Source organism: Erinaceus europaeus, chromosome 16 (assembly GCF_950295315.1).
Source record: "Erinaceus europaeus chromosome 16, mEriEur2.1, whole genome shotgun sequence".
Lineage (NCBI taxonomy): Eukaryota > Metazoa > Chordata > Mammalia > Eulipotyphla > Erinaceidae > Erinaceus > Erinaceus europaeus.
Genome location: NC_080177.1, coordinates 19,861,258 through 19,881,488, shown reverse-complemented (window position 1 = coordinate 19,881,488; position 20,231 = coordinate 19,861,258). Strand labels below are relative to the sequence as shown.

The 20,231-nt window shown below is 40.0% G+C and overlaps 1 protein-coding gene across 4 annotated transcripts in view; it reads left to right on the top strand.

Moving 5' to 3' along the window:
• The window catches only part of DMXL2 (Dmx like 2), a 99,533-nt gene that overhangs the window by 60,209 nt on the left and 19,093 nt on the right, over positions 1 to 20,231 (top strand). For 2 of the 4 annotated variants that reach the window (XM_060174672.1, XM_060174670.1), the window contains exons 17-23: positions 2,883 to 3,147; positions 5,056 to 6,122; positions 7,453 to 7,644; positions 11,227 to 11,303; positions 13,762 to 13,889; positions 16,114 to 16,362; positions 18,696 to 18,874. In XM_060174672.1, coding sequence (XP_060030655.1) covers positions 2,883 to 3,147; positions 5,056 to 6,122; positions 7,453 to 7,644; positions 11,227 to 11,303; positions 13,762 to 13,889; positions 16,114 to 16,362; positions 18,696 to 18,874 — 2,157 coding nt within the window. Of the gene's footprint in view, positions 1 to 2,882; positions 3,148 to 5,055; positions 6,123 to 7,452; positions 7,645 to 11,226; positions 11,304 to 13,758; positions 13,890 to 16,113; positions 16,363 to 18,695; positions 18,875 to 20,231 lie in introns of all 4 variants that reach the window. The other 2 variants (XM_060174671.1, XM_060174669.1) reach the window with 1 other exon arrangement.

The following is a 20,231-nucleotide window of genomic DNA, read 5'->3' as shown; positions in this document are numbered from 1 at the left end:
TATTAGGTAATACTGTTTTTCAAAATAAACATACACACTTCTAATATAAATGTATGAAGACAGTGAAAAATAACTGTGTCCTTAACCCGCTGTGCTATCTACCACTCGACCCAGAAAAAAATAACTTTATGCTCATCTTTCTAATTATGATTCTAAACTACTTAAAATACATGCAGAGATCACATTCTCCTCTATGGTATAGAAAAGTATACCATTTAAGTTCTTGAGTTCCTTTTCTTCTAAATTCATATCACAGTGGTAACATACTGGCCTTCTATCTGAGAGATCCTAGTTTCAGTCCATGGCATCTCCAATAGTCAGAGTTAAACAGTGCTCTGGCAAAAATAAATAAATAGGAAATACTCAACAAAGTGAATGTACTTTATATTTGGAAATAATTATGTCTTCAAAATTATCGTAGGAGGGCCGGGTGGTGGCGTACCTGGTTGAGCGTACACGTTACAGTGCACAAGGACCCGGGTTCAAGCCCCCGGTCCCCACCTGCAAGGGGAAAGCTTTGCGATTGGTGAAGCAAGGCTGCAGGTGTCTCTCTGCCTCTCTGCCTTCCTGTAGCCCTCCTCCCTCTCAATTTCTGGCTGTCTCCATCCAAGAAATAAACATAAAATAGTGGTCCGGGAGGTGGTGCAGTGATAAAGCTTTGGACTCTCAAGCATGAGGTCCCGAGTTTGATCCCTGGCAGCACATGTGCCAGAGTGATGTCTGGTTCTTTCTCTCTCCTCCTATCTTTCTCATAAATAAATAAAAATCTTAAAAAAAAAAAAAACATAAAAAACTAAACCTTTAAAAATATGTTAAAAATTATCTTAGGTACATATTTTTTAAATAAATGTCGAACTTTGAAGTGGGAATTTTAGACGAGAAGATATTCAGATGAAGATGAGGATTATTGATTGAAAGAGACACATTGTCTAAATTGACCTCAGATTTTCAAAATGAGTAGTTATATTAACATATAACTTAGAGACTTGACAGATTATGTGGATTTAGCACACCAATTATTTGCAGTGTAGATAGGTTCTTTTAAATGGTAATGGTTCTGTTTATATGGAAATGTGTGTAGAAGTTAAGAGGAACTGATTTATTTAAACTCAAATATGATGTGTGGTATGTAATTTAAAAGTGAGTATTATAAGGACTGATAAACTAGCTCACTTGGACCCCAAATCTCATCTGCTATAGTCTTGTCTTTAGATTTCTGATTATTAAATGATTTGTTCTGCTTTATATCTTAATGCTTTTTCAGCCACCAAGTTGCAGATGCTACCATGATGCCAACCTGATTTCACTAGACGGATGACTTCACTGATATGCCCTAGAACCCCACCTCTCCAGACCCCTGCCCCACTAGGGAAAGATTGGGACAGGCTGGGAGTATGGATCAACCTACCAACACCCATGTCCAGTGGGGAAGCAATTACAGAAGCCAGACCTTCCACCTTCTGCACCCCATGATGACCCTGGGTCCATGCTCCCAGAGGGATAAAGAACAGGAAAACTTCAATGGAGGGGGTGGGATGTGGAGCTCTGGTGGTGGGAATTGTGTGGAATTGTACCCCCCCCCTTTTTTTTTTCCTCCAGGGTTATTGCTGGGCTTGGTGCCTGCACCATGAATCCACCGCTCCTGGAGGCCATTTTTTCCCTCTTTTGTTGCCCTTGTTGTAGCCTCGTTGTGGTTATTATTATTACCATTGTTGATGCTGTTCGTTGTTGGATAGGACAGAGAGAAATGGAGAGAAGAGGGGAAGACAGAGAGAGGGAGAGAAAGATAGACACCTGCAGACCTGCTTCACCGCCTGTGAAGTGACTCCCCTGCAGGTGGGGAACCGGGGGCTCGAACCGGGATCCTTAACACCGGTCCTTGCGCTCTGTGCCACGTGCGCTTAACCCACTGCGCCACCGCCCAACCCTCTGGAATTGTACCCCTTTTTACCCTATGGTCTTGTTGATCATTATTAAAGCAATTAAAAAAATAGCTCACTTGGATAGTGCACTGCTTTACCATGTGCATGAACCAAGTTTGAGCCTACCCCTCCACATTGAAGGAGGTTTTTGTTCGGTGGTAACTTACTTACTTACTTACTTACTTACTTACTTCCTTCCTTCCTTCCTTCCTTCCTTCCTTCCTTCCTTCCTTCCTTCCTTCCTCCCTCCCTCCCTCCCCCCCTCCCTCCCTCCCTCCCTTCTTATTTATAAAGTAAAAATATAAGGTGAGGGGTACAATTCCCATGACCAAAGTTTGGTATCCCATCCCTTCCATCGAAAGCTTTCCCATTCTCCATCCTTCTAGAAGTATGGACCCAGGAGCATCATGGGGTGCAGAAGGTGGAAGGCCTAGCTTCTGTAATTGCTTCTCTGCTGGACAGGGGCATCCAGCAGGTGGATTCACACTCCCAGCCTGTTTCTCTCTTTGCCTAGTGGAGCAGGGCTCTGGAGAGGTGGGGCTCCAGGACATACTGGTGAGATCATCTGCCCAGGGAAGCCACGTTGACATCATGGTAGCATCTGCACCTTTCTTTTTCTTCCTGCCTCCCCTTCCCTCTGCACCCCCTCTCTGAAAGTTAGCTGGTAGCTTTGACGCCCCAGTGATGACCAAAGAAAAAGTACTATTAAATTGAACTGACCTAAGTTTGAGATCATGTTGACATAGTTTTCTTCATTCTTGTTTTGTAAATGATTTTTCTAGGTGCAAGCTACTAAATTCTAGTTTCTTACTGTTTCTTAATCTGCTACCAAGCTGTAATGCAACTACTCTTCAGCCTCTGAATACTTTCCACCCACTGTGAGAATATAAATAGTAGATAATTTTAGGATGTCCGTAAGTTATTTCATATTTACATTATTACCCATATTCAATTTTACAGGTATGTCTTGAAAAAATGGAAGATATTCAGCTAGCTATGGTTATTGCCCGTCTATACGAATCTGAATTTGAGACCTCATCCACCTATATATCCATCCTAAACCAGAAGATTTTAGGTTGCCAAAAAGATCGCTCAGGATTTGACTGCAGAAGATTACACCCAGATCCTTTCCTGCGTAGTCTTGCCTACTGGGTCATGAAAGATTACACCCGCGCCTTGGACACATTGTTGGAACAAACACCAAAAGAGGACGATGAACACCAAGGTAGTTTTCTTTTTTCTAAAAGAAACTAGTTCCTGAACTAACATTTCATTAGGTAAAACAAGAAATCACAGTCATTACCAGATTCATTTTTTTAAATTTTTATTGTTAAAGATCTAATAGTAACTTACAAAATTACAAGTTCTAGGGGTATAGTTTCACTCTCATAACTGTGTGTAACTCACCTCCTCCACCTCCAAAGTTCTGTAACCCCCCTTTCCTCTAGTCATCATAGTTCTCACAAAGTCTGAGTTTGGTTATTCTTATTTGCAAGCGTGTGTTTCTTAGTTTCCTGTATTCCACATATGAGTGAAACTAGCTGGGCATTGCCTTTCACTTCTATCCTTATTTCACTTAGCATATCCACCACCAGTGTCTTTGTTTTTCCAAAATTATCTCATTTTTTTTTTTTTAGGTGGCTTTCATTCTTTGGCTATTGTAAGTAGTGCAACTGTGAACATAGGGGTGCATAAAGCAAATTAGTGCTTTTGTGTCTCTTGGATATATTCCAAAGCGCAGGATTGCTGGGTCACAAGATAAAAATAAATTAAATTTAGAAATTATTTATTTGAGAGAGAGAGAAAGGCACTAGAGAACTGCTCAACTCTAGCATAAAATGGCAATGGGAATTGGACCTATGACCCCACAACCTCAGGGGTGCAAGCTAGTGCTTTAACAGGCTGAGCTATCTCTCAACCAGTTGCTTGTGGTTGTGCTGCCAATTTGATACACAGAGTTATTTGCTTAATTTTTCTTTTCCTTTTTTTGTGTTTTTTTTTTTAATTTTAATTTCTTTTAAAGTTATGTGTAAGTTTTAGTATGGCTTAGATTTAAAATATATATAGGGAGTCGGGCGGTAGCGCAGCCGGTTAAGCACATGTGGCGCAAAGCACAAGGACTGGCGTAAGGATCCCGGTTTGAGCCCCCGGCTCCCCACCTGCAGGGGAGTCACTTCACAAGCGGTGAAACAGGTCTGCAGGTGTCTATCTTTCTCTCCTCCTCTCTGTCTTCCCCTCCTCTATTTCTCTCTGTCCTGTCCAACAACAATGATGATGTCAATAATAATAATGACTACAACACTAAAACAATAAGGGCAACGAAAGGGAATAAATAAATAATATATATATATATATATATAAACAAGGAATTTTTAGAGAAATCTAGTAGTTTTCTTGTTCTCTCTGCTGTTCTCCCCCTTTTAGGGAACCATTTAGATATTTTGTGGGGGGGTCAAGCAGTGGCACTCGTTTAAGTGCATATGTTACCATGTACAGGATTCAGGTTTAAGCCCCCAGTACCCACCTGCAGGGGGAAAGCTTCAAAAGCAATGAAATGGTGATGCAGGTGTCTCTCTGTCTCTCCCTCTTTTATCCCTTCTCTCTCAATTTCTTTCTGTCCTATCAGATTAAACAAAGTTTTTGTTTTTTTTTAAAAACCCTTTGAAAAATTTTTGCATGTGTAATGGAGGCTGGGCAGTAGTGCAGCAGGTTAAGCACGCATGGTGCAAAGCACAAGGGCCCTCGGAAGGATCCTGGTTGGAGCCTGCTCACTACCTGCCGGGGGTCACTTCACAAGTGGTAAAACAGGTCTGCAGGTGTCTATTTTTCTCTCCTCCTCTCTGTCTCTCCTCCCCTCTCAATTTCTCTCTGTCCTATCCTACCCAACAACAACAGCAATGACAACAATAACAGTAACTACAACAAGCGCAACAACAAGGGCAACAAAATAGGAAAATGACCTCTAGGAGCAGTGGATTCGTAGTGCAGGCACTGAGCCCCAGCAATAACCCTGGGGGCAAAATTTTAAAAAAATCATGTGTGTATCTTCTCTCCACTCGCTTTTGTTTTTTTTAAATTTATTTGGTTAGGGTAGAGACAAACTAACATAATAGTTTTATGCTTGGTTTTATAGTTATCATCAAATCTTGTAACCCAGTGGTGTTTAGTTTCTACAACTACCTTCGAACTCATCCTTTGCTTATTCGAAGAAACCTTGCCTCCCCTGAAGGAACTCTGGCAACCTTGGGTCTCAAAACGGAGAAAAACTTTGTTGATAAAATTAATCTCATAGAAAGAAAACTATTCTTTACCACTGCAAATGCACATTTTAAGGTTGGATGCCCTGTTTTAGCCTTGGAGGTTCTCTCCAAAATTCCCAAAGTTACCGTCATATCTGCCTTATCTACCAAAAAAGACCAGGCCAAGCTCGTTTCTAAAAAGAGGGCTGATGAACCTACAGAGTCAAAAACTCCGAGTGATGGCTACACAGCTTCTGGCACTGACTGGTCAAGTGTAACTTCATCACAGTTTGACTGGAGTCAGCCAGTAGTAAAAGTTGAAGAGGAACCTCTCAATCTTGACTGGGGTGAGGAACACGATAGTGCCTTAGAGGAAGAGGAGGACGATGCTGTTGGGTTAGTCATGAGAAGTGCACCAGATGGACAAGACCAGAGAGCTTCTGAGCCTAGTAGGTTACTGACTCCGCAGGAAGAGGATGATGTCAAAGGTGACACCGAAGTCGACGTGATTGCTGAGCAGCTGAAATTCAGAGCTTGTTTAAAGATCCTAATGACGGAACTGAGAACACTGGCGACAGGCTATGAGGTCGACGGCGGGAAACTCCGATTTCAACTCTACAACTGGCTCGAGAAGGAAATTGCTGCCTTGCATGAGATATGCAGTCACGAGTCAGTCATTAAAGAGTATGCCGTGAAGGCGTATTCCAGGGTAGAGAGTGATCTTCTGGATCAGGAAGAAACAGTGGACAAACCAGATATTGGTTCCTACGAACGGCACCAAATAGAAAGACGGAGATTGCAGGCTAAACGAGAGCACGCAGAAAGGCGAAAGCTGTGGCTGCAGAAAAACCAAGACCTCCTGAGAGTGTTTCTCAGTTACTGCAGCCTTCATGGGGCCCAGGGAGGTGGCTTGGCCTCAGTAAGGATGGAACTCAAATTTTTGCTGCAGGAGTCACAGCAGGTATGAGTTTCACTTTTGCTCTCAATCTTGGTTATTTAAGTAACCTCTACTTTATTCATTATTATTATTTATTTATAAAAAGGAAACACTGACAAAACCATAGGATAAGAGGGATACAACTCCACACAGTTCCCACCACCAGAACTCCATATCCCATCCCCTCCCCTGATAGCTTTCCTATTCTTTATCCCTCTGGGAGCATGGACCCAGGGTCATTGTGGGATGCAGAAGGTAGAAGGTCTGGCTTCTGTAATTGCTTCCCCGCTGAACATGGGCGTTGTCAGGTCGATCCATATTCCCAGCCTGCCTCTCTCTTTCCTAGTGGGGCAGGGTTCTGGGGAATTGGAGCTCCAGGACATATTGGTGGGGTCGTCTGTCCAGGGAAGTCTGTTTGGCATCATGTTTGGCATCATCATCTGGAACCTGGTGGCTGAAAAGAGAGTTAACATGCAAAGCCAAACAAGTTGTTGACTAATCATGAATCTACTTTATTTTTATTTATCTTTTACTGACCAGAGCACTATCCAGCTCTGGTATGGTGGTTCTGGGGATTGAACCTGGTCTGGTAATTTGGTGCCTCAGACATGAAGGTTTTATTTATTTAATTTTTGGCATAACATTATGCTATTTCCCCAGATCTTGGTTATATTATTATTGTTGTTGTTATTATTATTCTATTTTATTTTTTTAACCAGAGCACTGCTCAACTCTGTCTTATGGTGGTACAGAGGTTTGAACCTGTGGCCTTGGAGCCTCATGGATGAGAATCTGTTTGTATAACCACTATACTATCTCCTCTGCTTTAAGTCTTGGTTACTTTTAATAATTTCAGTAGTTCTCCAGTTTATAGCTTTACAAAGTCTGCCTTTACCTTTTGCTACTTCATCTACACATAGCAGCTGGGGAGAGGGTGACTGGAAAGCATGTTTTGCAAACTGGAGGCCCCATCCCCAATCCTGAGCACTGCACAGGGCAGAACAGTGTGCTGCTCTCTCTTTCCCACTAAATAAATCTGTAATAATAAATATGTTCAGCTCTTGCATCCAAAGCAGGGGGGTAGGTTACACTGCTAATGGGCCTTTTTAGACTAAAGTTTTGGTAATTAGGAGTGATCTTAGAAGCTGAATTGGACAGCAGTGCCAACCTCTTCCTTTAATCTTCTATGTCTGTCATAGTACCTGGTATTTGATTGATGTTTACTGAAATAACCTCATGAATGTATTGCTTTTATTCCAGTGTTTACCACCAGTAGTTATCATGTAATGATTAATTGTGTTTTCTCCCCTCATTTTAACTGTTGGAAAAAAAAAAAAATGACTGTCACGCACAGGAAACTACAGTGAAGCAGCTGCAGTCCCCACTGCCACTGCCAACCACCCTACCTCTGCTCTCAGCAAGCATCGCTTCCACAAAAACAGTCATTGCTAATCCTGTACTGTACTTAAACAACCACATCCATGATATACTTTACACCATTGTTCAGATGAAAACCCCACCGCATCCCAGCACTGAAGATTTGAAGGTAACGTAAAGCATATGGCCATTTGGTACTGTGTACATGGAAAGGTAAATATGTATTTGCCTTCTGATATGAATTCAGAGAAAATAGGGTTTTTTCCTTTTTTTAATTGGGATTAATAGTTTAAAGTTGATAGTAAAATCCAATAGTTTGTCCATGGGTAACATTTCTCAGTTTTCCACATAACAATCTAGCCCCCCCACCCAAGGTCCTCTTCCGCCATCATGTTCTAGGACCTGAACACTCCTCCACCACCCCAGAGTCTTTTACTTTGGTGCAGTACACCAAATCTAATCCAAGTTCTGCTTTGTGTTTTCCTTTTTGTTCTTATTATTTTGTTTTTGTTTTATAACCAGAGCACAGCTCAGCTCTGGCTTGTGTTGGTACAGGGGATTGGATCTAGGACTTCAAAACCTCAGGCATGAGAGTCTCTTTGCAGAACCATTATGCTATCTATCCCCCACCCCTGTTCTTATTTTTCAACTTCTGTCTATGAGTGGGATCATCCCTTATTCATCCTTCTCTTTCTGACATGACTCACTTAACATGATTCCTTCAAGCTCCATCCAAGATGAGACAGAGAAGTTGAACTCACCATTTTTTAATAGCTGAGTAGTAAATATTCCATTGTATATAGAAACCACAACTTACTCAGCCACTTATGTTGTTGGACACCTGGGTTGTTTCCAGGTTTTGGCTCTTACAAAATTGTGCTGCTATGAAGATAGGTATACACAGATCTTTTTGGATGGTTGTGTGTGATTCCTTAGAGAAAAAAGTTTTATGTGCAACCTTCTCATTCTGCATTGGTTCAAGACCTTGTCCAATGAGTGGAACTTCAAACTAAGTAATCTTTTTACTTCTGGAATAGTCACTGTCTTTTAAGACAAATACTTGATAATAAGATTTTTCTTTTTTTTTTTTTTTTTTCGTTTTCTTTTTGCCTCCAGGGTTATTGCTGGAGCTTGGTTCCTGCACTACAGACCCACTGCTCCTGGAGGCCAATTTTTTTCCCTTTTGTTGCCCTTGTTGTTTAACGTTGTTGTGGTTATTGATGTCGTTGTTGTTGGGTAAAACAGAGGGAAATGGAAAGGGGAGGGAAAGACAGGGGGAGAGAAGGAGAGACACCTGCAGACCTGCTTCACTGCCTGTGAAGTGACCCCCCTGGTGGGAAGCTGGGGGCTCGGACTGGGATAGGGCCTCAGGCATGAAAGTCTGTTTGCATAACCATTATGCAATGTCTACAGCTCCCAATTTTTCTGTATAGTGTTCTCACCACTTGGTATTCCTGTAGATCCTTAGCCCTCTTAAATGAAACTTTATTTAAAAAAAAGTTTTATTTTATTTATGTGTTTAGTTGTAGTGAGAAAGAGACCAGAGCACTGCTCGTCTCTGGCATATGGTGGTGCTGGGAGTTGAACCTGTGAGACCTTCGAGTCTCAGACATGGAGATCTTTTTTGCATAACCATTTTGTTGTCTTCCCAGCCCTTTTTAATGAAACTTTAAATTAAGATGATTAATCACTATTTTCTTTTTTTAAGTTTTTTTTAATATTTATTTTCCCTTTTGTTGCCCTTGTTTTTTATTGTTGTAGTTATTATTGTTATTGATGTCGGCGTTGTTGGATAGGACAGAGAGAAATGGAGAGAGGAGGGGAAGACAGAGGGGGAGAGAAAGTTAGACACCCGCAGACCAGCTTCACTGCCTATGAAATGACTCCATTACAGATGGGGAGCCGGGGGCTTGAACCGGGATCCTTATGCTGGTCCTTGCACTTGGCGCCATGTGCACTTAACCTGCTGTGCTACTGCCCAACTCCCGATTAATCACTATTTTCTTAGATGCCAAGATACTGTGAATATCTATTTGAGGAGTATCTTTGAGGGACTCAAATAGTCCCCCCAAAAAGTGCCTTCATTACTTTCCCCCTGATAGTTCTGTTTGTTGAATGCATCATGGTATTCAACATAATTACTCGTTTTAGCATAATTACTACCCCAAATCAAACCTATATCCTGTGCTGAAAATTTAACAACTGATAGATTACAAGAAATGCTGTGGAGCTTGGCAGGGCCTAGAGAGTTGGTGAGACATCCTGTGTGCTAGACTAAGTGTATTTGTGCTGTGCTTGTTCCAGGTAATTTCAGGTTCTTAACATTGAAAGTTTTTATTTCCTTTGTTTGAAAGGCACACACGTACTCTAGTAGAATGGTCTTTGGAGGGACCCAGGACTCACCTGCCATAACCTCCTACTAAAGATATCCATAGCAGCATGAATTAAGTCCTAGCTCAGTATTTTTTGAAGACATTACTTAAATGTTTTATTGGGTGAGTATAGACATGTCGAAAAGGCATTAAGTGTATTTAAATTCCAAGTAAACATTTCCAGTTCTTGGAAATTTGAAGTAGGCTTTCAAAATGTGTGGGACAATTTCTAAGTTCCCTTCAAACTTTTAAGATTCTATACAACCAAAAATATTGATGCCATATGGTATTTTAGGATGTGTCTTTTTATCTTGATAATTTTAAAACTTTATAAATTGCTGGGGCCAGGTGATGGTGCAGCTGATAGGGTACACATGCTATAATGTGCAAGGACCAGGGTTCAAGTCTCCAGTCTCCACCTGCAGTGGGGTAGGTTTACAAGTGGTGAAGTGGTGCTGCAGGTATCTCTCTCCCTTTCCCTTCCCTCTCTATTTCTTCCTCTCTATCCAATAAATAAATACAATATTAAAAAAAATATTTAAGTTTACAGTTCTAAAGCTCTGCTATTCATAAGTACTAAATGAATTGCTTGTTTCTTAAAAACCAGATTTTTCACAGTAATTGATACATTTTTAAAACAAGTTTAATTCATTCTTATTCTTTGTTTTTATTGAAGGAAATTTCATTAGGCGAGTTAAAAACTGAGAATTTGCTACTTATTTCTGCTCATTTTGAATATCACTGTTAAGCTAGTCATTGACAAGCTAAGATAATCCTAGTAATACGAACACTGGCACTCTCACAAAAGTAAATATTTGAAAAAGATGTCTGATGTGAATCAGTTTTGTAGTGGACATGGATGAGTGTTACTATTTTTTTTTTTAGCACTTTTCCAGGTAGAATAGTAGTTTTAAATAGAACCCAGTCTTAATTATGATATATTTTGTTTCCTGAATATTTCTTTTTAATTTTAATTAATGATTAGCAAGATTGTAAGATAAAAGGGGCAGAATTCCATACGGTTCCTACTACCAGAGTTCTGTGTCCCATCCCCTCTGTTGGAAGCTTCCCTATTCTTTACCCTTGGAATATGGACTGAAATTCTTTATGGGATGTAAAGGTGAAAGGTCTGGCTTCTGTAATTGCTTCTCTGCTAAACATGGACATTGACACATCAACCCATAGCCCCCAGCCTGTCTGTCTTTCTTCCATAGTGGGGTAGGGCTCTGGAGAGGTGAGACTTCGGGACACATTGGTGAGATCATCTGCCCAGGGAAGCCAGGATGGAATCATGGTTCCTGGATATTCCTAATAATTCAAGACACTACTGTTGTGTGGGAATGTCGGTGTGAAATGTAATTGTGCTGTCTTGGTTTCAGGTGCACACGCTCCATTCACTAGCAGCTTCACTGTCTGCATCCATTTACCAAGCACTGTGCGACAGTCACAGCCACAGGTAAGGGAATAGCACTGACAGAGTCTTTTCTAGAGTCGCGTGAAGATTCTACCTTTTAGGGCCTGAGAACTCAAATACGATTTGTATGTTTAATAGCTGGATTGAGAACGTATTTATTTAATTGTGCTGTCATCTAGGTATGAGAGAAACATAAGCATGCTGAGTAGTAAATGGAAATTGCTATTGTTAGGCTATTTTTGCTCTCAAGAAAACGCTTTACTAACAAAAATAATTAGAAAATGAAATTTGACTTTTTTCCAATTTCTATTCCTTTTAGCATTCGATTAGTTCTTTTTCTCTTCTTTTCTTTCCATACTGGGGCAGGAGTTGATTCCAGTGCAGTTGTTGACACATGAAAGCATTTCTCTTCTCCCCGTGGTAGTTGTCTGCAAAGCTCTATCACCCCCAGCCTATGTCCTTTCCCACCACCATGCACCAGCACCGTACTTGCAGAATCATCTATGGTGATACAGCTTAATTAGGCTATGTGTAAGTGAGTTCAAATACTTGAAAATATAGGGAAGGAAAAAATACTTTATTTATGACCGTGGTCATTTCATTTACCAAAGAGAACTTGCTTGGTAGAAAATTTTTTATTTTAAAAATTATGAATCTGGGGGCCAGGTGGTAGCGCAGCAGGTTAAGCACGCATGGTGCAAAGAAAGGACCAGCATAAGGATCCCAGTTGGAGCCCCTGGTTCCCCAACTGCAGGGGAGCGGGTCTGTAGGTGTCTATCTTTCTCTCCCCCTCTCTGTCTTCCCCTCCTCTCACTATTTCTCTCTGTCCTATCCAGCAATAACAACAATAATAAAAACAATAAACAACAAAGACAACAAAGGGGAAAAAATAGCCTCCAGGAGCAGCGGATTTGTAGTGCAGGCACTGAGCCCCATCAATAACCCTGGAGGCAAAAAAAAAATCATAAAAAAATTATGAATCCAACTAACTTTTTCTCTAATTTTTTACTGGGGCCATTAATCGTTTACAGTAAACAGTAAATACAGTTGTTGGTACATGTGTACAATTTCTCAGTTTTCTGCAAAGCACTCTAATGCCCAGCCTCGGTCCTCCTCCGCCATTGTGCACCAGGACCTGACAGCTCCATCCCCCGAGACCTTTACTTTGGTTCAATACACCAAACCTAGTCCCAAGTTCTGCTTTGTGTTTCCCCTTCTATTCTTACTTCTCAACTTGTGTCTGTGTGTGAGATCATCTCATATTCATCTTCCTTATTTTGGCTTATCTCACTTCAAGCTCTATCCAAGTTGAGATAAAGAAGGTGAATTCATCATTTTAAAAAAATTTCTTTATTGGGGGATCAATGGTTTACAGTTGACAGTAAAATACAATAGTTTGTACATGCATAACATTTCCCGGTTTTCCACATAATACAACCCCCATTAGATCCTCCACCATTGTGTTCCAGGTCCTGAACTCCCCCCGACCCCCACTCCAGAGTCTTTGGTGCAACCCCATAACAATTCTGGGTCCATACTCCCAGAGGGGTAAAGAATAGGAAAGCTTTCAAGGGAGGGGATTGGATATGGAGTTCGGGTGGTGGGAATTGTGTGGAATTGTACCCCTCTTATCCTATGGCCTTGTCAATATTTCCATCTTATAAATAAAAATTAAAAAAAGAATTTACAAGTTTAATAGCTGAGTAGTATATCCTGTTATGTATGTATACCTCAACTTACTCAACCACTCCTCCATTGTTGGACATGTGTATTCTCAAGTGCTTGGACTATGAGTGACTCATGGGAATTAGCTTTACCTTTCTGTTTCTTGAATTTCCCATAGTTCCACAAAGAGCCATTATGTAGAGGGAAGTTAACACTCAAGACTTATTCAGGGCTTCATGGATAGGTATTTCTAAAACATACTTCTAGATTCCCCAGATCTTAGTTCCTGTCTTCAAGTTTTAAGGATGCACAACTTTGCACAGCTAGAAAACAAAGCAAAAGTATGTTCTAACACTTTCTAGTAGAGTCTAGTGCCGACTAACCTCAGACATCTTTTTTTTTACCAGAGCTCTGGTGGTTCTGGGGATTGAACGTAGGACCTCAGAGCCTCAGGCATGAGAGTCTTGCCTAACCATTATGCTTTCTACCCCCACCACTCTCAGACATTTTTAAAATTAAAAATGGGTATATATAGAAAAGTATATAAAGTATTATATAAAGTATTAAGTGGCATTTGGAGAAGATTTAAATTGACTGTCATCTGCCCAGTATAGTTAAATTTGGTGTGTGTGTGTGTATGTATGTATGTCTAAAGTCAGTAAGCATTTATAAACTAATTTTAAAAACTTCCTAAGATGAAATATTAGTACAGTGAAATTAAGTTTTAAGAATTTTGGTTTTATTTTAATCATTGCAGATTGGTGATATATATATATAGTACAATTGCTCTGATTTCTGTTAAGATGATAGATAACTTATCCACTTATTTTAGCAGCCAGACAGAAGGAAATCAGTTTACAGGAATGGCTTATCAAGGACTTCTTCTAAGTGATCGTCGAAGACTAAGAACAGAAAGCATTGAAGAACATGCAACACCAAATTCTTCCCCTGCTCAGTGGCCTGGTGAGAATCTAAGCATTTTCTTGATCTTTCATTTGAAATTCTCACTTTTAAAAACCAGTGACTGATTTCCTGGTGGTTATTCATTGCAGACTTGATGTATGGTTTCTCATTCACTTTTGATGTTTTCTGTCATGGATTAGAATTTTTTTTTTTTTTAATTTCTCTATTTGGTTAGAGACAAAAAATTGAGAAGAAATGGGAGAGAAAGAGAGAGAGACCTGCAATGTGCTTCACTGATTGTGAAGTTTCTCCCCTGTAGGTAGGGACCTGGGCCTTCAACCTGAATCCTTGTGTATGCTAACAGGCACACTTTAAACAGATATGCTACCACCTGGCCCCGTATTAGAAATTCATAGCTACTAAAACGTTATATGAAGACTCAGAAAAGTAAGGCTTCATAAAGCAGTTGTGCAGATCAACATTACAAAAGCAAGGATAAACTTTCTTCATAAGCTTGACTTTCCTTACCCTTAGATACTATTAGCTAGCGTATTAGTAGTATGATATATGATTTCCACAGATACTGAGACACCAGAGAAAATGCAGTTCTTCCTGGTATCTGTCTTTGTACATCGGGCTGGGAATGGCCCTTCTGCGGCACATATGTTGTGCCACCTGACAACCCTTCTGTTTCTCTGGCTTGTTCTCATTCTCATTCTTGGCTTCAGTTGTTTCAGAGCCTCTCTACTCTCTGCAGTGCCCTTTTCTGGTCTGCCGCATCACTCAGGTTTACGCACTTCATACTCCGAGCTTAAACATTAATGAGCAGCGTGAAGGGGAGTAGTAGGCTGTGCATCTATAATTGGTCCATGAATACATGTGTAGAAATATTGTTCTCATTTCAACTTTTTACTGGAATGTTGTCAAGCTTTTTAAAAAAGTGTTTGTAGGGAGCCAGGGCATAGTTCACTTAGTACCTTACCATGGGTGAAGACCCAGGTTCAAACCCTGGCACCGCATGGGAACACCACAGACATTACCAAGGGAGCTCTCTATATATAATTTGCAAAAAGTGCAATGAATTTTGCAAAGTTCTGGAGCTAAACAAAATTATATATACATATATATGCATATATATTTTTTTTTTGCAAAAAGAGTACAATGAATTTTTATATAACCATCACCAGATTATCTAAATATCAGTATTTTGCCATATTTGTTTTATCATTCACTCCTCCTCTCTCATGACTGTGTGTATGGGTTTTTTTTTTGGAAATATTTGAGTTGTAGATATACCTTTTTACATCTCTGTGCATCAAGTGTAATTTTTTTTTCAAAACAGTCTATTTTACATAAGCGTAGCACAATGATCAAATTGATCTGTCAGCATTGATGCAACACTGTTCTCTTATCTATAGATCAGATCATCAGTTTTCACCTCTGATGTCTTCCAAGTCACATTTCTTTGTGTTGTCTCTTTAGTGTCTCTTCCAAGTCACATTTCTTTGTGTTGTGTTTGGTTTTCTCAGAAATGGAGTTGTTTTCATTCTTTGTCTTTTGTGAACTTGGCACTTTTTTTTTCCTCATCAGCTCTGGCTGATGGTGGTGCAGGGGACTGAACCTGGGACTTTGGAGCCTCAGGCATGAGAGCCTCTTTGCATAACCATTATGCTGTCTACCCCCACCCAACTTAACACTTTTTAACAATTCAAACTAGTTATTTTTTAAATACCTCCTATGCAGATTTTTCTGTTATTTGCTTAATATTATATTCAAGACTATGTATTCTGGCAGAGATGCCACAAAAGAGGACTTGTGCCCATCTCAGTATAAAAGACCAAGAGCCACATACTGTGTGTCCTGTTAACTTTGACTATGATCACTTGGTAAGGTGGACTCTCCTTTGTAGTTAATTTTTTGAGTTTAAGACTGTATAAAATATACTCCTAACCCTCCCTTTCCTGACTTTAGCTTCAAATGATAAATGATCTGTACCTAAAACAGATTTCACATGGTGATTTTCTAATTCTGTCAGTTGAAATTCTACTCTAAGGAAGAGCTTCTTCTTTTCCCATTTTTTGTTCATTTATTCATTCATTCTATCTGTATAGACTACAGCAGTCATACTATCTTGGCTATTATCCATTGTTATTCTATTTATTTTGCTGCACAAATTATGGCATGAATTTTGGTTTAAAGTAACATAATTGTGATTAAACTGTGAATTTGATGTTTTTTCCTTCCGGAGCATTATGCTGACTGTGACTAATATAAACCCTTACAGGTGTGAGCTCACTTATTAACCTCTTGAGTTCAGCCCAAGATGAAGACCAGCCCAAGTTGAACATTTTGTTGTGTGAAGCTGTTGTCGCTGTTTACTTAAGCTTATTAATACATGCTCTCGCCACAAATTCCTGCAATGAATTGTTTCGACTTGCAGCCCACCCACTCAATAATCGAATGTGGGCTGCTGTTTTTGGAGGAGGTGTAAAGCTTGTTGTGAAACCTCAAAAGCAAGCAGAAAATATTTCAGGTAAGATACATTTAATACAAGGTGTATGTAAAAGTTTACTAGCTTCCAATGGCAGGCAAAAAAAAAAAAAAAAGTGGAGTAAAACAATAGCTTAAAAAAAATGATAGGTGGGAGCCAGGCTGCGGTGCACGGGGTAAGTTCACTTCTTCTCATGCACAAGGACCTAGGTTCAAGCCCCTGCTACCCACCTGCAGAAGGTTGGGGGAACTCTCCGTGCGCTGTGCTGGCTTAATGTGTATGGGGCTTCCTTCTAAAATGAGGGTGGTGAATATGTTCTGGAATTAGAAGTAGAGGTTGCATAACAGTATAGATGTAATAATTTGTGGGACTGGGCAGTAATGCACTGGGTTAAACGCAAGGTTCCCAGTTCAAGACCCCAACTGGAGGAGGGTTGCTTCACAAGGGATGAAGCAAGTCTTCAGGTGTCTTTCTCTCCTCTCCTCTCTCAATTTCTCTGTCCTTTCTAACAACAACAAAAAACAAAAAACAAAAAAAAAAAAAGGAAAAAATGGCCTCCAGGAGCAGTGGATTCGTAGTTCCAGCACCAAGCCCAAGTGATAACCATGGAGGCAAAAGAGAGAGAAAGAGAGATGTAAGAATTGCCACTGAATTGTATACTTAAATTGTGAATTTTATGTAAATTTCACCTAAAAAGATAAAGGTGGGCTAATAAGTTCTGGTCATTGTAAACAGAGAAAAGTGATCATACTCTGGAGATAATCTTGAGGTCAGTTGCTCATGAATTGTGTTTGGTCTTTGGAACAGAGAGCAATTGAGAATAACTACTTTCTTAAAAAAAAAAAACAAAAAATACTTTATTATAGTTCCTTACTTTAATGAGAGTCACAGAGAGAAAGATACCAAAGCACTTCTCAGCTCTGGCTGATGGTGGTGCTGAGTAGTGGACCTGGCACCTCAAATCCTCAGGCATGAAAGTCTTTTTTGTATAACCATTATGCTCTCTCCCCAGTAATTGAGAATTACTGTTTCCTGTGATATCAAATATTGGGATGGAAGTGGGCTGACTTCTGTGCTCTTTTTTTTCTTCCTTTCTTTTTTATTAATGATTTAATACCAGTTGACAAAATTATAAGACATCGGGTATAGTTTTACACTGTACCTACTACCACAGTTCTCACAAAGTCTCAGAGATTGGTTAGTTTTTTTTTCCTTTTTGCAATTTCATATGCTTCAATTATCTATATTGCACACATCAGCATAACTATCCAGTAGTTATCTTTTACTTTATTTCACTAAGCAGACTCACCTCCAATTCCGCTTATTTGTCCCAAAGGATGCAGTGTCATCTTTGTGAATTGCAGAGTAATCTACTTCATTGAATCTGGACCCCATAGGCTCTTATAGACTTATTCATGGATGGGAATATAGATGACTTCCACTCCTTGGTTATTGTGAATTTTTATTTATTTTTGACCAGAGCACTGCTCAGCTCTGGCTTATGGTGATGCAGGGGCCTGGACTTGGGACTTGGAGCCTCAGTCATGAAAGGCTTTCGCATAACCGTTACGCTGTCTCCCTGCCCTTGGGTATTATGAAGGATGCAGCTGTGAATATAACAGCACAGATATCCTTTTGAATTAGTGGACTTCTACTTTTTGACCTTCCAGTCAATTCTGAGCCCTTTTGATGTTTTCTATATTCATTCACCTTACTAACCTTAACTCTCAGATTTTTGCCACTCACTATTACAAGTTCTGGCTCTTCTGCCACCTGTCTTTCACTCTAGTTGAAGACACCCCTACTTCACCATGACTAGCATGTTTCAGCAAGAATCACCTGTAAGGTGATGTTAGACTTCCAGTTTCATATCCACAGGCTAATCCTAGCCTGGCCTTAGACTGCTGTTGCCCCTGTTCTTGTCTATCAATAGTAGTTAGTGTACACCTCATTTACCCAAACCACCTTTGACCATTTGCTTCTTTTGAACTTCTGCATTTCTGTTAATAAATATGCATTGCATCCCATATAGTGTGTAAATCTTCTTAAAACAACTTCACCAGAGATAATTAAACACTCTCTTTACTAATTACTGAATATACGGTTTAAGACATTGTGTGTAGGAGTACGTTAGCCCTTGGTCTGTATAGCAGATTCACTCCTTTATGGCAAGATGTGCTATTCTGCTTTACCTGGATCTCTCCCATGATTGCTAGAAAATAGATCCAGTAACTACAGAAGTTTAGAAGCTTAGATGTAAGTACGTTAGCTCAGACTAAAGCGCAGCAAGCACCGGATGGGGAAAAAAACAACAACACTCTATCTGAATTAACAACAACAGACAATACTGAGTTTTTCCTTCTATCTTTATTCAGCACCTCCAGCTCCTTCTGAAGACATAGATAAACACCGTAGGAGATTCAACATGCGAATGCTGGTCCCTGGAAGACCTGTAAAAGATGCTACCCCACCACCAGTGCCTGCAGAAAGACCATCTTACAGAGAGAAGTTTATTCCTCCTGAGCTTAGTATGTGGGACTATTTTGTTGCAAAGGTAAGGCGTGTGAGGAATGCAAGCTGTAAGTGTGTTTGCTTTATAAACTCTTATGTAGACATCACATAGGGCAGCTTTTAATTTGAATCACCATAGCTCAGACTCTTAATTTTTCAAGTTCAGAAACAGACTAGTCCTTCAGGAATAGTCAACTACTTGGCTGTTTTGGCTGCTGTGAATAGCAAAGCTAAGAACATAGTGGCACATCTGTCCTTTCAAATCAGTGTCTGCATGTCCTTTTGGATATATATCTACAAGTGTTATTGTTGGGTCATAAGGTAGACCCGTTTTTATTTGTTTAAAGACTCTTACACCGTTTTCCATCTGGGCAGCACCAGCTTTCATTCCCACTAACAATGTGCACTACATCCTCACCAACACTTGTCATTTTCTGCCTCTTTAATGTGATTTTATATCTCATTGGAGTTTAATTTACAGTTTTCTTTTTTTTTTTAAAGAATTAATTTTATTTATTAATGAGAAAGATAGGAGGAGAGAGAAAGAACCAGACATCACTCTGGTACATGTGCTGCCGGGGACTGAACTTGGGACCTCAGGCTTGAGAATCCAATGCCTTATCCACTGTGCCACCTCCCAGACCACAATTTGCAGTTTTCTAATAAGTGATGTGGAACATTTCTTCATCCATATGTGGGCCATCTTTATGTCCTTAGAGAACTATTTGCCCACCCTCGTATTGTGTTGTTTTCTTGTTGTTCTAGAGCTGTATGGTTTCTTCATATATATTTTATTTTTACTGCTTCACCGCTAGTGAAGCTTTCACCCTTAACCATGGGACCTGGGGACTTGAACCTGGATCCATGCACATGGTAATGTGTGCACTTAGCTAGGTGTACCACCACATGGCCCCCTGACTTCCTTATATATTTTTTTCTTTTCTTTTGCCTCCAGGGTTATCACTGGGCTTGGTGCTTACACTCTGAATCCACTTTTTTTTTTTTTTTTTCTGCTTTATTGGATTGAGAGGGGGAGAGGAAGAGGAAGATAAACACCTGCAGGTGGAGCACCGGGGTCCTTGTGTACTGTATGCGATTAACCTGGTGCCCACCCGGTCTCCCTCTCTATTTTTATACCAGTTCCTTTTCAGATGTACAATGCGTGAAAGCCTTCTCCCAGCTGCTATGCTGCCTTTTTTCTTTTTTTTAATCTTTGTGAACATTTCTTTTGCCATATAGAGCATTTTCAGTCTTTTTTTTTAATACCAGAACACTGCTCAGCTCTTGCTTAGGGGATTGAATTTGAGACTGTGAAGCCTCAGGCATGAGAGTCTCCTGTCATAACCCTTATGCATCTCTCCCCGCCCATACATAATTATTTTTCTTCTTTCTTATTGCCA